This window comes from Patagioenas fasciata, chromosome 8 (genome assembly GCF_037038585.1).
Source record: "Patagioenas fasciata isolate bPatFas1 chromosome 8, bPatFas1.hap1, whole genome shotgun sequence".
Taxonomy (NCBI): Eukaryota; Metazoa; Chordata; class Aves; order Columbiformes; family Columbidae; genus Patagioenas; species Patagioenas fasciata.
The window spans coordinates 8,699,579-8,717,577 of NC_092527.1; the positions used below are offsets into that span (position 1 = coordinate 8,699,579).

Consider the following 17,999-nt stretch of genomic DNA (forward strand, 5'->3'; position numbering starts at 1 on the left):
CTATGGCCTCCGAACTTTGAGGAGTCCATTTCTCCCAGTGCTTCACATAACCGGTCACAGGAGAAGGAAAAACATCAGGAGCTGCAGCAGTGTAAACATGAAATGCCAAAGCAGTTATTAAAATAGGATTTTATTTTATGAATAAAAACTAAACAGAATTAGGACACGGTTCTACTTTTTCTTTTTCCGCGTTTCCTTTGAGCTATCATCTCTTTTTGAACCAAGGCCGTATCTACCATTCCTGTGCTGATCCTGCCACTCGCTCTCCAGCTGTCTCAGCATTTCTTGTGTTAGAAGTCCTTCCTGCAGCAGTCTGTTGGCAAGAGACCCACGTCCATGGCTTTTCAGGTCGTCCTGCTTTGCAGCAGACCGATAGGCTCTCAAGCTCCTTCCTCTTCTTTCTCCCGGACCCTCCACCGCGACAGAGAGCGCCTCCATGGATTTTGCAGCGTGACGGTCCGAAACCGCCCTGCTATCCCTCCCAGGCCTCGAAAGAGGAAAGTCTTCTGACATAACCTCGGCTGTGCCAGGAGCAGCTCCAGTTTGGGAAGCTCGGATCAGCTTTGTGATGTTGGAGACGCCAACTTGTATAATGTCGTCTAGTTTTTTCTGGATATCCCTCACCTGAGCAGCGTCAGGGAACATATCCATGAAGCGGTAACTGGAGAGAAGCAAAACAACACACAATTAAACCTTTTCACTGAAGGACTGCTAACTGGGACAGAAACTGAATACCTACTGTGTAAAGAACAAAACAATCACTCTACATTGTGTGGGAAGGCCACTGCATTCCAGCAGCATTCTGGCTGCTCCAATCCAGGATCACTGCTTCTAGCTGTCTGCCAGTCACACACTGCTCACTGCGGAACTGGCTCCCACAACACAGCTACACTTGCGTTTCTCAAGATCCTCTGAAGTGTGGAAGGAGCCCATGCTGCACCACACATACACAGGCTCGAAGGCACTGCTCTTCTAGCACAACAGGTCATAAATATTAGGAAGAAATAAAAATGATTTTCCAGCACAAAGAAAATACCTTAACCACAGATAGAGGTCAAAAACGTCATGAACAGCTTCGAGGTGCACGAGTTCTTTGATGTTCTTTGGAGCAGCTAACGGCCACTTGGTGTGCCGACAGAGCCAGGTGAACGTCAGAGGCTCGTTTCTGCTGAACTGCCTGGCAAACTGGAAAACAAACAGGTTCAGGGAAGCCCGCAGTCAGTCAGGAGAGAAAAGATCCCAGAGGAGTCCAGCTCCCTTGAGTCTGTACACATAGAATACTCCAGAAAATGTCTGCTTTGTCTTACACAGCCCAAATACCACACATTCTTCTACTTAATTACCCAGCACAGGAGACACCTCTCCCTTCCTGGGCCTCATTAAGACAATTTGTCCACGGGCCATGCACAGAGTTAAGCAACAAAAGTACGGAGCTATCCAGAAAACACAGAAGGCACACGATTCAATCCAGCGGAACAGATGGACCACGTCTTTTTCAATTCTCCTGCTCCCGTTCTGTTCATTACCTCGTTTCAATCCCCAGAGTTGAGAAAATGTTAAGTGTGTTCCCTCACTTGGGAAACAGGCTGTTCACAGCCCAAACAGATTAATCCACACTAGAAATCAGCCCCTCCGTAACCCAGACACCTCAGCTACGTTACGAACCCATAAATGATCCAAATAAGATTGAAATCTAAAATCTTCAGGAGCACTGATGCCTTGGAACAACTGCTTCCTAACGGGCTGATACCAGAAGAGATTTTTTTTTGCCAAGGAACAGGGTTTAAATTCACACATGCATTCACACCAGTCTGCTGCCCCCAGCACCACGCTATGCCCCCCTGCACCTTCGGTACTTGGGATCTGAATGCTCAGTGTTTTCTTAATAAGGCATTTTTTTCCCCGCCTCTTCAATCACTCAATTTTTAAAGAACATTGTTAGCCACTTTTGAAAAGCAGAAGTCTGATATCTGTGATGGGAGGGAGGGCACAACATCAGTTCCATGTTTTACACTATTTTATTAAAAACGTTTGCTGCAGTCTCTAAAAGGGGCCAAAGGCAATACTGTCTGACAACGTCACAGTCCCAAACACAATTATCAATCCTGAAAAACTGAAATCAGCTGACTACAAATTCCTCAAAGTAATCACTCCAGGAGCACAGTGGAAAACAGCTCATCCAGGTCTGAAATGCGAAAGGATGCAGTTCTGAGAGCAATTACAGCACTGTATGTTGGGGGGTTTAACTCTATGGAACTGTATTATAACATCAGCAACCACACTTAAACCCACGTTCTTTCCTTTCGTTGACAAGTGAACACCCTGATGCAGCAGCACCTTGGCTTTTAAGGACAACGTCCAGACACCGCGCAGTGCAAAGCCTAACAGTGACTACCCAGCACAGTTCTCTCTCCCAGCTCAAAGCAAGCAGTGGGATTCTCAAACAGCAGAACAGCTATCCTAATTTAATCTGCATCACAAATGAGAATCAGTTCTCAGAACTTAAAAGCTTTGACCAATAAAAATGGTGAAAAATGCAATTTAAAAATATCTCTCTCTCTCTCTCTAGCTATTTCGTACTACAACCTGTGAACACTTTCAGAATGCTCTCAACTGATGTAATGACACAGCCCACAATAAATACAGCAGCTAGAAATAGTCTCGATGCTGAAGAGCCGCTCGCTTCAATACAAATACCACACCTTTTTGTTGGAAAAAATAACTGACCTTCAGCAATGTGGTGCACACAAAAGGCTCTTTTCTGTTCAGGGGTGCAGTGCAGAAGACATATCGTGACCGCAAATTCAGTGGAATGTGCTGAATCATATCTGCTAGAAACTTAAAGTCATCAATATTGCAGACGAAATAAAGCCCATCGACTTGCGAGAGACTCACAAAAATATCCTGGGAAAACATAACCAAAAGAAGAGGGTGTTATTACAAGAAAGGGTTGTTCAACTTTGTATTACCAAACCAAAACATGATTGAGTGTTTCAAAGGCTCGTTATACTCAAAGAACAGTGTAAAATATCAGATTTGACCACAACAATAAAGAAGAGGACAGGGGAGTTCCCTCTACTCTTTTAACTGTATTTTCATTCAATTCTCTAACACAGGATCAGAGGAGAAAACTAACACACTATGCTTTAATTAAGCATTTTCAATTAGTCTCCCAAGCAACTAATAAAGTGTTCTAGAAACCCACATTGTAGTTACAAAGAACACCATCACACAAATCAGTTACTACTATATTCAGGACTTGTTCCATGTTTGTCACAAAACATGACCCAAAAAGCTAACTTTACAGCATAAAATCCAATAATCGAAGTATTTTTAGCCCACTGTTAGGAACAGATCTATTTTGGGAAGAAAGAAATCACAAGATAAATACAGTATTGCAATAGAGGAGTTCACAGAACACCTGAAACGCATCCAAGGTTTGGGGAAGTGGGAGATGCCACTGCACATTGCGGGGAGAATTTGTATTGGCCCCCAAATTATTTCTCTAGCACAAACCTCTGAAAGGCTTTTTAAAAAGATCTTTAAAGAAACACTGAGCTTCTTAACTAAATATGTGACTGAACACTTAAGAGATCTATAATAAAATGTTTGGCTTGGTTTGTTTCTTTTTTTTTTATCTTAGTACTTCTACGCCAGCCCAGAAATCCTCACCAGTGAAACTGTAAAGATGTGCTGTGACCCCCAGCCCGTCTCCGGGAGGCCCCCAAGGACAATCTTTCACCCCAAAGGTAGAAATCATAGTCTTTGCTACATAACAGCACACCAGCAGAGAACAATAATATGAATTGAAATCCATTATAGCATCTAAGAATGTCTCAGTGTACTAAAACTCACTATTTTTCATAGTAAACACAGCATTGGAAGCTTAATTTCTACTTTAAAAGGTTTAGGCACTTCCAAAATCCCCCTATCCATCTACCGATGAGTGACCGTTTTACCATAGAGTCCACAGAACAAAAAAAGATCAGGTAGTTCTCAGATGCACAGAAATCAAACACGACCAGCCCAGTCTCCTGGGAATTTTCACATACATTTATCCAAATTTCAACCTAATACTTTCAGCCTCAGATGGAAAAGTCCACATTTATAATACAGGACAGATTCTTTAACACATGTAAACATATTTACACACTTCAACAGCTTTCAAGTTTATTATAACATAGAAAAGTTAAGCATTCTAGATGTATTTGCAGTCGCTGCTGTGGTAGATAGAATAATTCAACTGATAAAAGATACACTCAAGGCTGTCTCTCAGATTCCCAAGATGTATGTTCATACAAGAGCAGTGACTACAAGCAATGCCTAATTTTTAAAGCAGAAGGTAATATTTTGATTGTTCTTACAATGAGATTGGACAGAGTAGCATCAGGGAGATGATATGCAAACATTTCTATCTGCTCAGGAGTAGGATGTAGCCCAGCTGCCTGAAAGAAATAAAGAAAAATCCATTCATTCTCAATACTGTTCTTAAGTTAGTGCATCAGAAACAAAATCCAAAAAGACAAAATGAAGAAATCAAAGCACCCTACAGAGTCCAGCGTATTTAGCACACTTATGTGAAACCTCAGAACATTTGTGTTTGAGCTTTTAATTCTTAAAAGACCATCTTCAACATAAATGAAATATTGCAAGCCTACAAACGGGACGTATATTCAAAGCCGATCCAGTATGACCCAATACATTTTTATTACTAACTTGTAAACAGACATGAGGGAAAACAATCTGGGATAAGAACACAGTAACACAACTGCAGAGCAGCTGGCACACGCTGGGGACTGAGGCTCTCACCTTCACAGGGGGCACGGGCTCCCTCAGAATCTCCTTCAGCTGCGCGAGGTCCTCACGGTGCATTGCAGTGACCTCTCCTTGTTTGAAGGACGAGCCGTAACGCCCCGCTCTGCCTGCGATCTGCAGAGCCTGAGAGGTTGTGATGGAGTCTATTTCCTTCTCTCCCTTCTCATTGACAGTTGGCTTCACTATCGAGTTAAAAATTATTCTTTTTATACACCTGAAGTATTTGAACAAAAACAAAGAGGAATCCTTTTTTTACAAATGATTTCCAACATTCAACCTACTGCAGAGGAATTAAAGCCTTGGGTTTTTTGAGCTTTTTTCTACTCCGTAAACTAGGAGAGCACAGATATCACTTACAGACATAGAGTGGTAGTATAAGACTAGTGGTTATTTGCAGGAGAATCGTCATCCCCACACACATCAATTGTGTTCTAAGAGCGGCCCAATCCTTTCATCGACAGCTGCCTCACTAGTTTACAGCAATATGACTGCATCGCCTTCAGCAGCAAAATATACCTGAAACTGAACTGAACATGCTCTGCATTTCAGAAACGCACTGACAACCCAGCACATCTGACTCCAGCGAACCAACAGGATCTCAGCTGTGCCCCACTATCACACAGAATTAGGTCAAGAGAGCTATTTAGTTTTTAGAATCAGTTTTAAAATTAAAGCTTAGTTCTACACAATCAAATTATCACTACGTCAGAATTAAAACGTATGTACTGTGTTATCTAGACACAGCAGATATCTGGCCAGATTAGTCAAACTGGGGAGAAAAAAGTGAGGAAATTAACGTCAGTATCACATCTGCAGAAAAACCAGAAATCATACCATAATCTGCTTTAAAGTACTTACAAATTGAGTCCCATTCCAATTGCATCTGTAGCAACTAAAATTTTGCATGGATCATTAGGATCATTGAATTTCTTTGCCTGTTCAAGTTTTGTTCCTGAAACAGAATGACAAAACCACTTCACATAGCAAGCTCTTCTTACAAAACAATGCATTAATATCCATAATAGGCTACAAAATAAAAACCAGAAAAAGATGGTATTTGACTGGTGTTCGGTTGCTGTTGGGAGAAGGGGGCAGAGGGATTTAAATCATTCCCAGAGCTGTGGATAGACCTCATTTAATTACATCTGTCTGGAGATCAATATTAAGTACATAATAAAGGTCTAATCCCAAGATTAAAACCCCAGTCAGTGAAAGTTGATTACTTTCTCTCATTATACAGAACACAAAGCCAGGAAAACTTGTACTGCTTCATTTTACAAGTTTTTCTAAGAACGCAGAAAGAAGCGGAACGTTCCCTTAAAAAGGAAAAGGAAGCTCACCTGGCGGCAGACTGCCGTATATGACAGCACATTCTAGTCCTCTGGCTTCAATCTGCCGACTGACAGAATAAATGTCATTTTTACTGAAACAGACGACGCAGTCCCCAGGACGGAGGTTATCTAGCGATTCCAGGGCATAATCCAGCACAGTGAGAGGAGTGAGTCTCTTGTAGTTCCGGACCTAGAATGAAAGGAATTATCATACAGACTTTTCAAGAGACAGAAGAACTACACACTTTTACATATAAACTAGATTCAAGAAAAGAGGTGTGCAGGCTACGCAGCAATAGCCTTTCTATCACAAAATGAGAGTCTGTTTTCATTTGGCCACGTGAATCCTGTCCCACCACACAGGGATACATAAAGCTACAGCTAATTCACTGGGGAATCATGCAGGCTGGACTTTCTTAGGACCAAATTTTAGGCTAAATAAAAATGATCACAGTAAGGTCGGGTTATGGAGACCTTTCTTCTGCAGGTGTTGGCTCTTTTAACTCCTTTCCCCATCATATGGAGAAAACTACCAAAAGCTGCAGCAACCTGAGCAAACCCGAGGGCACTGTGCCCTTCAGGCAGAACAGAACTGTGAAGAGAGCTCCTAAGCAACTGTACCATTCCCCAAGGGAAATCAGCAAAGCAACAGCATTACTTAAACAAAACCACAAACCTTGCAACGTCTCCTTCAGTTTACATGAATTAAGAAACATTTCACCAGGAACTCCTACCAGAATAACTTTAGTCAGTGATCCCCAAAAGACCCTGAACGTTTCCCTGTTTCCACCAAGGAGAACCTGATTCTCTGTCCATAACTTTTGGAATTACAAAGCTTACTTCAACTTCCTCTCCCGTAGTGTACATGAGCTCTGTCACCAAGTCAATTGCAGCAGGCTCTCCACAAACGTGGATTTCTTCCGCACAGAGTCCTGAACAAGACAAAATGAAATACAGCACAAGTTGCCTAATGAAAGACAATAGCAGGTTTAGCTGACATTCAGTTACCTAAGAAAAATAATCACATTTTGTTTGCTGAAGACATCACCAAGGACTGTATTTCATCTCCTTCAACACTCCAGAGCAGTACCTAAAGCCTTTCCCACAATACAATGCTTCCTTAGAGCTGCTCTTCATCTCGTATCAGCAAGTGATGCTTGGAAACCCAGGAGTATGACAATCAGAGCAGCCAGTACCTTGCTGTATCCTCTCAGCTAAAACAAGAGGAGACCTCAACCACTGACCAAACGGAGCAAAGCTTTGGGTGTGTATTCTTTACTACTTATGTCCTACCAGCTCTCAAACCACAGCAGGACTGAGGAGCTTTGTTTCCTGCATGACCTTCTGAAGTTATTAATACATCTCTAACACAACCGGAATAGGAAAAAAACAAGAGGCAAGGGAAGTGTAACAAACCATCCTGTTAAATTTAGTCTCAAAAGCCATGAAGGAAAGGGCAGGGGGAATCAGATTCCAAACTCCTGTTCAAAATCTGAGGAAAAATGCATTTTAAAAATTCCCCTTGAAAAATTCAAAAATTATCAAAAAAAGCATTCTTGTACTAACCTAACAGATCAATGCAGCTCTATAAATGAGCCATCTGAAATGAACACTATAACATATTCAATGTTCACTATGTTATCAAACATTGAACAGTACTTCTTCATAATCAACTCTCTGAAAAATTATGTTGTTTTAATTAAAAAAACCCAAAACACTTCTAGAAACCAGTAAATGTAAAAGGACAGTACGGTGTTAACTGCACAAAGACTGTACTATCTACAGGAGCAAAACTAAGAGAGGCATCTATATACCTTCGAGAATGAGATTTTTAAAATCATTTATGAGGTAAAACATTACAGGCAACTTGCTGCCATACAGACAAGTCCTTTGAGGCAGAGTATCTCTCTCCCTTGCTGTCAGAAGATATATGAAGAAATAATACTTGCTTGTATTTTCCATCACACCTTGTACCCACCTATGAATATGCTGACTGCTAAGCCTGAATTTAGTGTGTCATTTATAGTGATATTAAACTAGTTCCGTGTCAGCACTAACGAGCTTACCTAGGAGGGCTCTTGTCCAAGCCCACCCTCTGGCAGGATCTCTGATCATCTGAATTTCATCAATCACAGCAACTTCATCTTAAAACAAAGAAGAAAAATCTGATGCACCAAGGAACAGCGTCTAGAACAGCAATACAACTCACAGGCTTTCCAGAAAAGGCTGTTCAAAGCAAGTTAATCATCTACCACCAAAAAGCTATTCTGAGATGATCCAGATTTTATTAACTGCTCTACTATAGTTCAGAAATTTTTCATTTAAGACTGAAAAGGAATAACTCAGCTACTTCAGAGTCTAAACAATAAAACATATAAAGAAAAAACAGATACGACGGCAACAATTACGTATACATACATGGTGTATTAGTGCTGCACATTTCAATGGTACAGGCAATATGGGGGGCAGGTCTGGCATCTTCATTGGCATACACACGCTCTTCTCCTGTCACCAGGTCACACGGCACATTCTAAAGGAATTCAGAAAATTCATGTTAAGTTTCTTTAATACAAAGAATCCACTTTCCAAGGGGGAAAAAATAAGTTTCTTAAAGTAACTTCTAAGACAATATAATGGAAACTATCCAGAAAATAACAACTCAGCCTTTTGAGACTTGTGCCCTGTATTTAAGTCCTGTCAGACTGCAGGGTGTAATGAAGAGGCATCTGTAATGAGATGCCCTCCCCAACCCCTGCACGTGCTTACATCTTCCTCTGAGCAACAAAACAACTGTCAGAAGAGCTGCAGCACAAGGAGCTCCTAAAACAAGCGAAGTAGCCTTGCAAGCTCCAACCTCCTCCAGTTCACTTGGCAATTGCCCTGCTGGGTGTCTCCCCTGCTGCCTCGCACTCACAGCAAGCGTTCAGGAGGACGAGCTGTGAGAGACAGCAGGGGCTCTGCCCTCACTGAATCGCAGGCGGGGTTGTCCTTCCACACCACAGCCACCTGGAGAGCCACGCAGGGAGCCTGCTGGAGCCCCAAGCGCTGGGTATGACCCATGAGCTACACGTGGGAAAAACGGGCAGTAATTCTTCTAAATGAGAACATCACTACATGGTACCCACATTCACTACACAGTAAAAACATCATGTACATCTCCCAGGACGAGCTGATCTTTCTTACGTGTTTCTTTGATAAACCAATCATAGGAATTACAAATCCTAAATCATAGACTTATCAAACAAAGAGAAATCACAAGATCATTTGGTAAACACTGCTGTACATACACACTATGCTGCATTAACATGTGATGTGTTACTGTAATGTGGTTCTACTTTATTGTGGTTCTCTGCAGCTGGAAACACACTGGTGAGGAGCCTTCAAAAAGACGCTGGAAGCATTACAAAAGTACTAAAGAAAGCTTCCTACAGGGACTGACGTCGGGCACCGCTCTCCAACTCAACACACCTGAAGCTGCAGAACTTTTCAGTAGACAGTTGAGTGAAGTATATTTAGACATTGAGGTAGAAGGTTGAGGGGAGTTAAGCAACGGTAATTTGTTGCATACAAGCTAAAATAGAGGTTATGGGCAAAAGAAGTCACAATTTCAGCACTGGTACAACCTGGTTAAACCCAGGGAGGGAAAATGACCACAGGAAAATCATGGCAGATAACAGGGATGATTGCACAGCATCTGCTTTGGGGAAAATGATGCCCCACTTGGGGAAATGATGTTCCGTTCTGCACGCCTAAAGCAGAAACACACAACTGGTATGCACATGAGCGCACACTAGTGCAAAGGCACCCGCTGAAGCCCACGGCTTCATGGACTACCTTAGGTTAGTACATTACTTTACAGACATGCATTCATGAGACTGTTCCAGTACCAAGGATGCAGGTAAGTAAAACAACATACTGACAGCATCATTACTCTTTTGGAAGATCTCATGAGCCAGAAGTTTTAGTGGACCGCAGTATATTCCAGATTTTGCTGACAAAAATCTCTGAATAGCATGGTGAGTTTTTCCACTGTTTGTAGGACCAGCATGGAATATTATTTTTCTCTGAATAGCCCTGGCATCTGGATACCTAAAACATACACAAAAAAACAGATCTGTTGAATAGATCTTGTGTTCTGGATACTGATTCAAGAGAAAGTACAAATTATATTAAACATTTAGCTATTAATAGACCTTTTAATGTGTGTTGAAAACAGAGAGATTAAGTTCTTAAATAGAGACAGTATAAGGAAGTTAATATGTCTTACACATTCACCTTCTAAATCATACAATGCTTGAAAAGACATGGTGTTCAAAATAATTCTCATGTAGTCTCTCTCCTTTGGTATATTAACATTTTAATGTTCTGGCACGCTAACTCTCAAACAGATAGAGCCAGAAGACAGCATTCCAGAACGGCAGTACCAACTCAGAGACTTTCAAAGAATCTTCTTTTCCGTTTAATTGATTGCAATATATCTTGTCACACAGAATCACAGAATGGTTTCGGCTGGAAGGGACCTTCAAAGCTCCCCCAGTGCTCCCCCTGCCATGAGCAGGGACATCTTCACCAGCTCAGGTTGCTCAACGCCCCATTCAGCCTGGCCTGGGATGTCTCAGGGATGGTTCATCCACCACCTCTCTGGGTACCTGGGCCAGGCTCTCACCACCCTCAGCGTAAAAAACTTCTTCCTTGTATCTAGTCTGAATCTACTCTCTTTTAGTTTAAAACCATTAGCACTTGTCCTGCTGCTACAGGCCCTACTTAAAAGTCTGTCCTATTCCTGACACAGAAATGGAACTGAAAATACAGTGCAATTACACATCATGACGCTTAAGTCCACAGACAATGAAATTCTATGGCACTAAGAAAACACTGCAACCACTTAAACATACTGACCAGTTGGGCGGCAATCTCAAATCACTGATCTTGCGCAGATCATCCATACAGTCCAGCATCGGGAAGATCTGCTTTGCATGCCTCAGGAAAAATGGAAAGAGGTCATCCACGTGGCCTAGAAGACAAACCCATTTAAGAAAGTTTTAAACTTAAAAGAAAAAAAAAATCTACTTCCACCACACACATGTAATTTTTCAGCTTCTTGCTCTCAACAAAGTTCAACAATGATCTCATTGGCAGAAAGGCAAACATGAGTACATGGACATGTTAAGAAACGCGATGCAAACACAATAGCATGAAAAAAGCTCTCATTTTAGTATATTCACTCTGGCTAGCCTCCATGTCTAGAGAACTTCTCCATAAAACGAAAAGCTCCAGAAAAGCTGGATAAGAAATAGCTTTCCTGTCCTGAGAAGATCTTAGCCTTTTCTTCCTAAATTCATGTGCTGGTTTGAAATAAAATAGAAAAGCTTCTAAAATGCTTTTATGAGTAAACAGGGAAAAAAGAGAGCAGTCTGTAGCCTTCCTAAGCTACTAAGACGTGGGATGCGGGTTCAAATTGTGTATGTATGTGAGTTTTAAGGCATATGTAAACGATGCTCATATATAAATAAAAAAGGAGTGGATGTGAGGAAATCATGCAGATTTTATGCATAACTAATATAAAAAGCCACTTCAAATTTCCTAAGACAGTAAACATTTAAAATCTACACATCTACATTTTACCACAAAACTAATGGCCATCGTAACCTTTAAATTACCATCGTTAAGAACACACATAATGTTCCAAGGTTCTGAAGCTCAGACTGTGGAGAACGCTGTTTCTGCTGTTACCAGTTGGCATCACCTCTTAGTTATTACAACACACGATGCAGTAATTACGCAAGAAAACACCACTCCTGTGAGTGCCACACGGACACAGGACACAGGGGACATAAAGCCACCCGCCAGCAGAAAGCTCTCAAAATGCCCCCTAGTGACTACTGAGTTTTTCAGAGGAATAAACGGAACACTACTGTTTCCATTTCAGCAATGAACAGATGCTATAAAGCAACAGGTTGCTTCTTGCTAAGACCTCCACCTTTTTTGTTTCCACTTCAGGAGATTCAAGGACAGACACTCCACAGGATGGGCACAAATGTTTCTGATCGGGAAGCAGTGATTTTTAACCTCTTTTACAACAGTAGGGGGGTCCACAAGTACGTAGGCAAGCATACAGGTCAAAAAAACACAAGAAAAACAAGCACATTTTATTTTAAAAGCGCTCCAGATACTTGCCTGCACCACAGCATATATCATTGAGAATAATATGCAAATCAGCACTCACAGAACTGGATTCCATGATATACTTCCTAAAGCTTATAAACGCTTGGTGAAACAGGCGAGCTGGGAAGAAAGAAAAAGAACAAAGTGAATGTGAGTGGGATCACAAAACCATATTTGTAAGCAGCCAACAGAACACGAAAAATATTCCATTAGAAACCTATACCTTAATATGAGATATTAAAGCAAATATAAAGTTATTCGGACAGAGTGACAAAGACAACCTAAACAAGCAGTGCTGTGAGACCTACAAAAGATCAGATCTACCTAATACCATATCTGAATAAAAACAGATTTACCATTTTAAAAAAATCTTACAACATACTCTTACCATCTAATCCATTTTCTGCTCCTAGTCTTTGGATTTCTTTTCTTTTGTAGAACTTATTTAAGTTTTTTAGTACTTCACCTGTAGAAAAAGAGGAACAGATTTTTTAGTTAGCTCAAAATTAAGTCTCATTCTCCTGACCCAAAGATCACGGCTTACAGTCTCCTTACTGTGGAGACAGGGAACCTTGGCCGTGCTGAACAGACTCAAACGATTTCTCCCTGAAATAAACATAATCAAGACTGAGCCTAGTACAGAAAAGGAGAGTCTGAAACTGCAGAGTAACCACCAGGAAGATGAGATCAGAATCTGAGACACGCTCACCCTGGTACTTGACAGAAACACCTAAAGGTGGGAGCCTGTAGCCAACATCTTATGGAACAAACTAAGGGTTATGGGTGTTTCTCTTATGAGAAAGTTATTAATAAACCTTTTCCTCCCCTGAAAGGCAGGGTAGGAGTTTCAACAAAACTGTATTTATTAATATATACATACTCTGTATGCAGTTCATTGAATTTTAGTTAAAATCACAGTGGCAAAATTGTGTTCCCTCTCCGCCTCTAGTAGACCAGAAATTCAGAAATATCTAGCAAATATCATGATCACCTATTCAAAAACTTATGTTATTCTTAAAATTCAAGTCTACAACCCCTACATTATAAAATTCCAGGACAGATACATAATGCAGCACACCCCTGGTTTGCCAGCACAAGGCACTGACCACAAGACTTCCAAACTCTGCTCTCTGCAACTAACTCCATAACTCCTTCAGGTCTGTTCCATGATGTGGAAAGGATCCCTTGAGATCCACCTTCAACTACTGAAAAAAAAGCCTCTTTCTAAAAAACTCTAGAACAGAGCCAGCCTGCTTTGCCTAGCAAAGATCATCAGGCGGCAAGAACACAGCAAAGTTCAGCTGCAGGCAAAGCCAGAAGCGCAGAGCAGTGGCTATATACCATGCCCTGTGCATGGTTACAGTAGGCTATTAACAGATTAACTTACAGTTTGACATTTTCCCAAAGGTAACTAAGCAAGATTGTCAGCAGGCTTACATTTACTACACAGGCATCCATATTCTCATCAGAAAATGTTTAAGGGTCCAGAAATCAAAGAGAGATTCAAAAACACTCCAGCAAAAGCAAGCACGGGGCTAAATTATCTTCAGAGCTTCCATAAGAAGTTGTAACCGTTAACACATCATCAGCCACACAGCTAAATTCACAACCTACTGGCCTTACTGCAAGATGAAAAGGTCAATGCCAGAACATTTGTCACTACGCAAGGCAACGTGACATTGGGACCATCGCAGCCGTCAACATCCAAGGTCGCAATCCTAAGCACAAGCACTTAACAATAAGGTAAGTCAAAGCAAAACAAAGCTGGAATTGTGGTTCGACTAGACAGGCCCACACGAGCTTAATCTAACTGCACGTAGTACTAACTATTTCTAGCAAGAGCTAGCAATCAGGGCACATAATCAGATCACCTGTGTCCTGCCTCTATCATTCCCCATTTTACCATTCATTCCTGTTTTAAGATTTCCCTCTCTTCACCATTTCCTCACCCTACAAGAGTATTTTAGCTCTTACGCCTCAATTACTTTGAATTCTCCAAGGCATTTTTAAGGTTCTGTGTAAAAAGACAGCCTGACTCTGTGGCTAAGTTCAGAAATCACACAGCCTGCATGTATCAGATCCATTTACATGTTTTAGCCCTATTTGTAGGGAGACCCTGAATTCTGTCTCATGTGAAATGACAACACTCCATTTCAGTAAGCCCATACCTACCACTGGGGCAGATGAACTGCTTTGCTTTAAAATTCCTCCAGAACTATTAGACTTCTATTGTCCAGTTCAAATGACCTTGTGCATCTAATCCACTTGCTCAGGCACCTCCTGCTTCTGATGCATTAATCGCTGACAATATCTCACCTTTCTTAGCTTGCATTTCTCATCAATAAGCACAGCCCCATGGGCTGACAACTGAAGCCATAGAACTGACATTCAATATGACAACTGAGCACTACAGCTACAAATCAAGAACCATAGCAAGGATTCCGTGAACACACCCGGCACAAAGTGCTGATCTATACAGCACAACATTGTTTTCAGCTATTTAAAAATGGATAATGGATTGTCTCTATACCAGAAGCTCCACACTCAAGTCAAACCTAACTTGTGCTGCCCACTGACCTGGCAACAGGCTCAGTACAGAAGACTACGAAGCCAGGTTTTATTCTGTCGCTCTGTACTGATAGCAAAACATGTGCATTTACAGCATCCCTATATTCTCTCACTATTCCTTATACTCCTTTCTCTAGATGTTACACGCATGAGCAGACCTCTTGTTCCCTTTCACCCTCCTATCTATGTTTAACATCATAGCTTCTGTTTTTCCCCTACATAACTGCTCCTTCAATATTTCACTATTATGTCTTCATGTGTTACCTAGACACTCAACAAACAGCTTGTTCAATAAGGCAATCATACAAGGGGTTAGCAAACATCTACCTAGATTTTAAACCTTTCCATCAGACAGCAATTTCATATTCTAATGTTTCCCATAACACTGCGCATTTGGGCCTTTCACAACAAAGACAACATCAGCACACAAATATATCAGAAACATTACTAATGCAAAAGCAACGAAAGGTTACAGAAAGACATATTTTGCCATAATCTTCATAAGAAAAGCTCAAAAGCTCCTAACTGTAATCTACGTGATAGAACAAAATTCAAAGCATACATCACCACTCACAACGATCCACTTCCCATGATGTTATAGAAAACCAGTGCAGCCATCGCTGAATTCCACTACACCTGTCAAGAGGCTGGTTTGTTATAAAGGTTTTGCAAAATCAGCTTTGCAAAAGTCAGCTTCTGAAAAGGCTTCTGTTAAACTGACAGTGTCTGACCAGCACAAAAACTCTGATCACTGCCTCACCTCAGCAAGTAACAAGCCAAAAAGATGTTTCACAGCAGAATGGTGCACACTGTAAGTAACAAAGTTTCTTCCCAAGCTGTAACCAAAAAGCCTATACATTTATCTTTATTGAATGCACTTGAATCAACTGCATATTGACAGCAGAATGTGGCAAAGTATCTTCGTTCAACATACCAAAACACCAGATGCATAATACTCTGCATGGTCAGAATCTGAGAGGGAGAAGCAGAGAAAGACTATTTATTCAATAGAAAATAATGGATTATATTTGCTAAGGAAACTCTCGTTCGCTTTCCTTTTTAAGATTACTGATGGGTTTCGAAATACAGAATTCCTCACAGCACCACAGGCTAACAAGCCAGACGAGCATCATGCCGCTCACCTGGCTACTATTCCCTGCAAGGCTCACATGAAAGAACCTCAGGTGCTGTGAAGTATTTAATTTTCACCTGTGGGGACATAAATAATTGTAGCAAATCTGTTCTCAACAAGCTAGCAGAGACCAAAGACAATCTATACGTATTTTCCCCAGAGCATTCTATTTATACCTCTGAAAAAAACACAAACAGAACCGCTTATCTAATACAGGACAATAAGTAACATTCAATTAAGATGCCACCATTCATATTTATTCGCACCTGATGAACGCATTACTAATACAAGCCAACACTCACAGACAAGTCTGAAAACAACACAGATTCTGTTGCATTACAGCTGTTCAGGATTTTGGCTCCTAGCTAGGTTTTTTAGCTGTGAGAGTCAGGTATTCTTTTCTCAAGGGCTCTGAAAAAATTAACATCATTTTCCCATGCTTCCTATACCTGGAGTTAATACAAATAACATGCCATCAGAACACAATTACAGCCTAAACACTTTGGGGTCACCAAACATCAAAAGGATCAATAACTGGTTTCTAGTATCTCCAGTCTTTAAGGACAGCGTGCTGGTACAGCTCGATAAAATAAGACCTTTCCTGAGCAGAAGACTGAACGTGGATGAAGAATGAACAGGATGTTTATAATTAAAGAAAAGGAGACACTGAAAAAACAGTTACAACTCCATGGTTGTTAAGATACAATTACAGGTAAAGATATCAAGGAACAGAAGTCTAGCGCATCTAAAAGTCAACAAAAGAATTTCTTCTCTGTTTCCACTTAGGTGTCAAAAATAATGCATCATGTAAAGTGACAGGATATACACCTAGAAAATAGATAAGAGAGTAACACAAAACATTGAGAAAGATGTTATTTTACTTCAAGACTGAAGTACAAGCTCCTATTCCACTTCTGACACACCCAGCAGCTCTCATAACACCAAGGGCGCTGAAGCAAATAGTTCTTGACACAGCTCTCCCAGCTGATACACAGAAACCTACACTCAACATTTACTTGCTCACACTTTAAGATGTGCAAACCCAAGAATACACAAAGAGACCTGCACTATTCTAACTACAAGTTAAGCTTCAGTTTCTAACAGTGATGGCCAATAACTAGAAATACTGAACCCTTTGCCTGATTTTGATCTAGGCACATTCACACACAGGCGATGCTCTCCTGCTTGTAACGCTAATATTGGAGAAAACTGTGACTCCTAAGTTCAGACACCGTTCTGGTTTCGGAATACCACAACATTTCAGTTCAGCTGTGGGCCTTGACCCCCGTCCCAGCACCGCTATCCTGACTGTGCCAAGATAGGGAGCGGATGAACGAAGCAAACAGATTTTTGCTCCACGCAGGGCACGGCTGGTGAGCTTTGGTAAAACCATCACTGCGGGTCACGTTACCTCACCTGGCAGCACTTACCCGACGAAGTTTCGCGGGCAGGAGCAGCCGCACCGCTCAGACGAGCCTCCAGGTGAGACCCCCTTTTCTTAAGAGATAAAACCCCAGGACACAACCCGAACGGAGCGGCGGTCCCGCGGGGGAGGCTCAGGAGGGCCCAGCGGCCGCAGCGGATCCCGGCCCTGGCGGGAGGAGGGCGGGTGAGGCCGCGCAGCCCTCTCCCGCCGCTGCCGCCTCACGGCCGCCCGCACTCACCCTTGTCGAGGGGCCGCGTGAGCTCGGCGCCCACGTCCTCCTCGGCCGCGTCGCCGACGGGCTTCAGCGGCACGGGTACGAAAAGCGAGGTGTCGGGGGCCCGGGAGCCGCCGTCCCCGCCGGCCGCGGAGGAGGAGGCGGCGGAGGCCACGGGGCGCAGGCGGCTGGCGGCGGCCCCGCCATGGCGGAGCGCGAGCCCGGCGCGCGCCGGGAGCCGGAGCAGCGGCCACGCGCACCGCCTCATGGGCAGCGAAGGGCAGCGGCGGCGGCGCGGGGCGCTCGCGTCATAGCGCGGCGACCGCCCGGCGAACGGGCTGACGTCGC

General features: G+C 42.3%; 1 protein-coding gene across 3 annotated transcripts; it reads right to left on the reverse strand.

Moving 5' to 3' along the window:
- Positions 1 to 114: 114 nt before the first annotated feature.
- SUPV3L1 (Suv3 like RNA helicase) lies at positions 115 to 17,978 on the reverse strand. Of its 3 annotated transcripts, none has more exons than XM_065843924.2 (15): positions 17,676 to 17,978; positions 12,700 to 12,777; positions 12,324 to 12,431; positions 11,046 to 11,160; positions 10,067 to 10,235; positions 8,565 to 8,676; positions 8,213 to 8,290; positions 6,987 to 7,078; positions 6,156 to 6,336; positions 5,674 to 5,767; positions 4,810 to 5,029; positions 4,365 to 4,445; positions 2,728 to 2,904; positions 1,037 to 1,185; positions 115 to 661 (listed from the first exon to the last, which is right to left on the reverse strand). In XM_065843924.2, exons 1-15 carry the CDS (start codon positions 17,917 to 17,919, stop codon positions 172 to 174), a joined length of 2,388 nt encoding a protein of 795 aa, XP_065699996.1. In that variant the 5' UTR covers positions 17,920 to 17,978; the 3' UTR covers positions 115 to 171. The 3 variants fall into 3 exon arrangements, with proteins under 3 accessions (XP_065699996.1, XP_071667742.1, XP_071667743.1); XM_071811641.1 differs by lacking the exon at positions 17,676 to 17,978 and adding an exon at positions 17,442 to 17,610; XM_071811642.1 differs by lacking the exons at positions 11,046 to 11,160; positions 12,324 to 12,431; positions 12,700 to 12,777; positions 17,676 to 17,978 and having other exon boundaries at positions 10,078 to 10,226.
- Between the last annotated feature and the right edge of the window lie 21 nt (positions 17,979 to 17,999).

Excerpts from the sequence above, each read along its gene's own strand:
- SUPV3L1 (XM_065843924.2), bottom strand. The coding sequence starts at position 17,919 with ATGAGGCGGTGCGCGTGGCCGCTGCTCCGGCTCCCGGCGCGCGCCGGG. Across the intron at positions 12,432-12,699 it reads AGCAGAAAATGGATTAGATG|CTCGCCTGTTTCACCAAGCG; the intron begins GTAAGAGTATGT and ends CTTTCTTCCCAG. Across the intron at positions 5,768-6,155 it reads ATACGGCAGTCTGCCGCCAG|GAACAAAACTTGAACAGGCA; the intron begins GTGAGCTTCCTT and ends ATTCTGTTTCAG.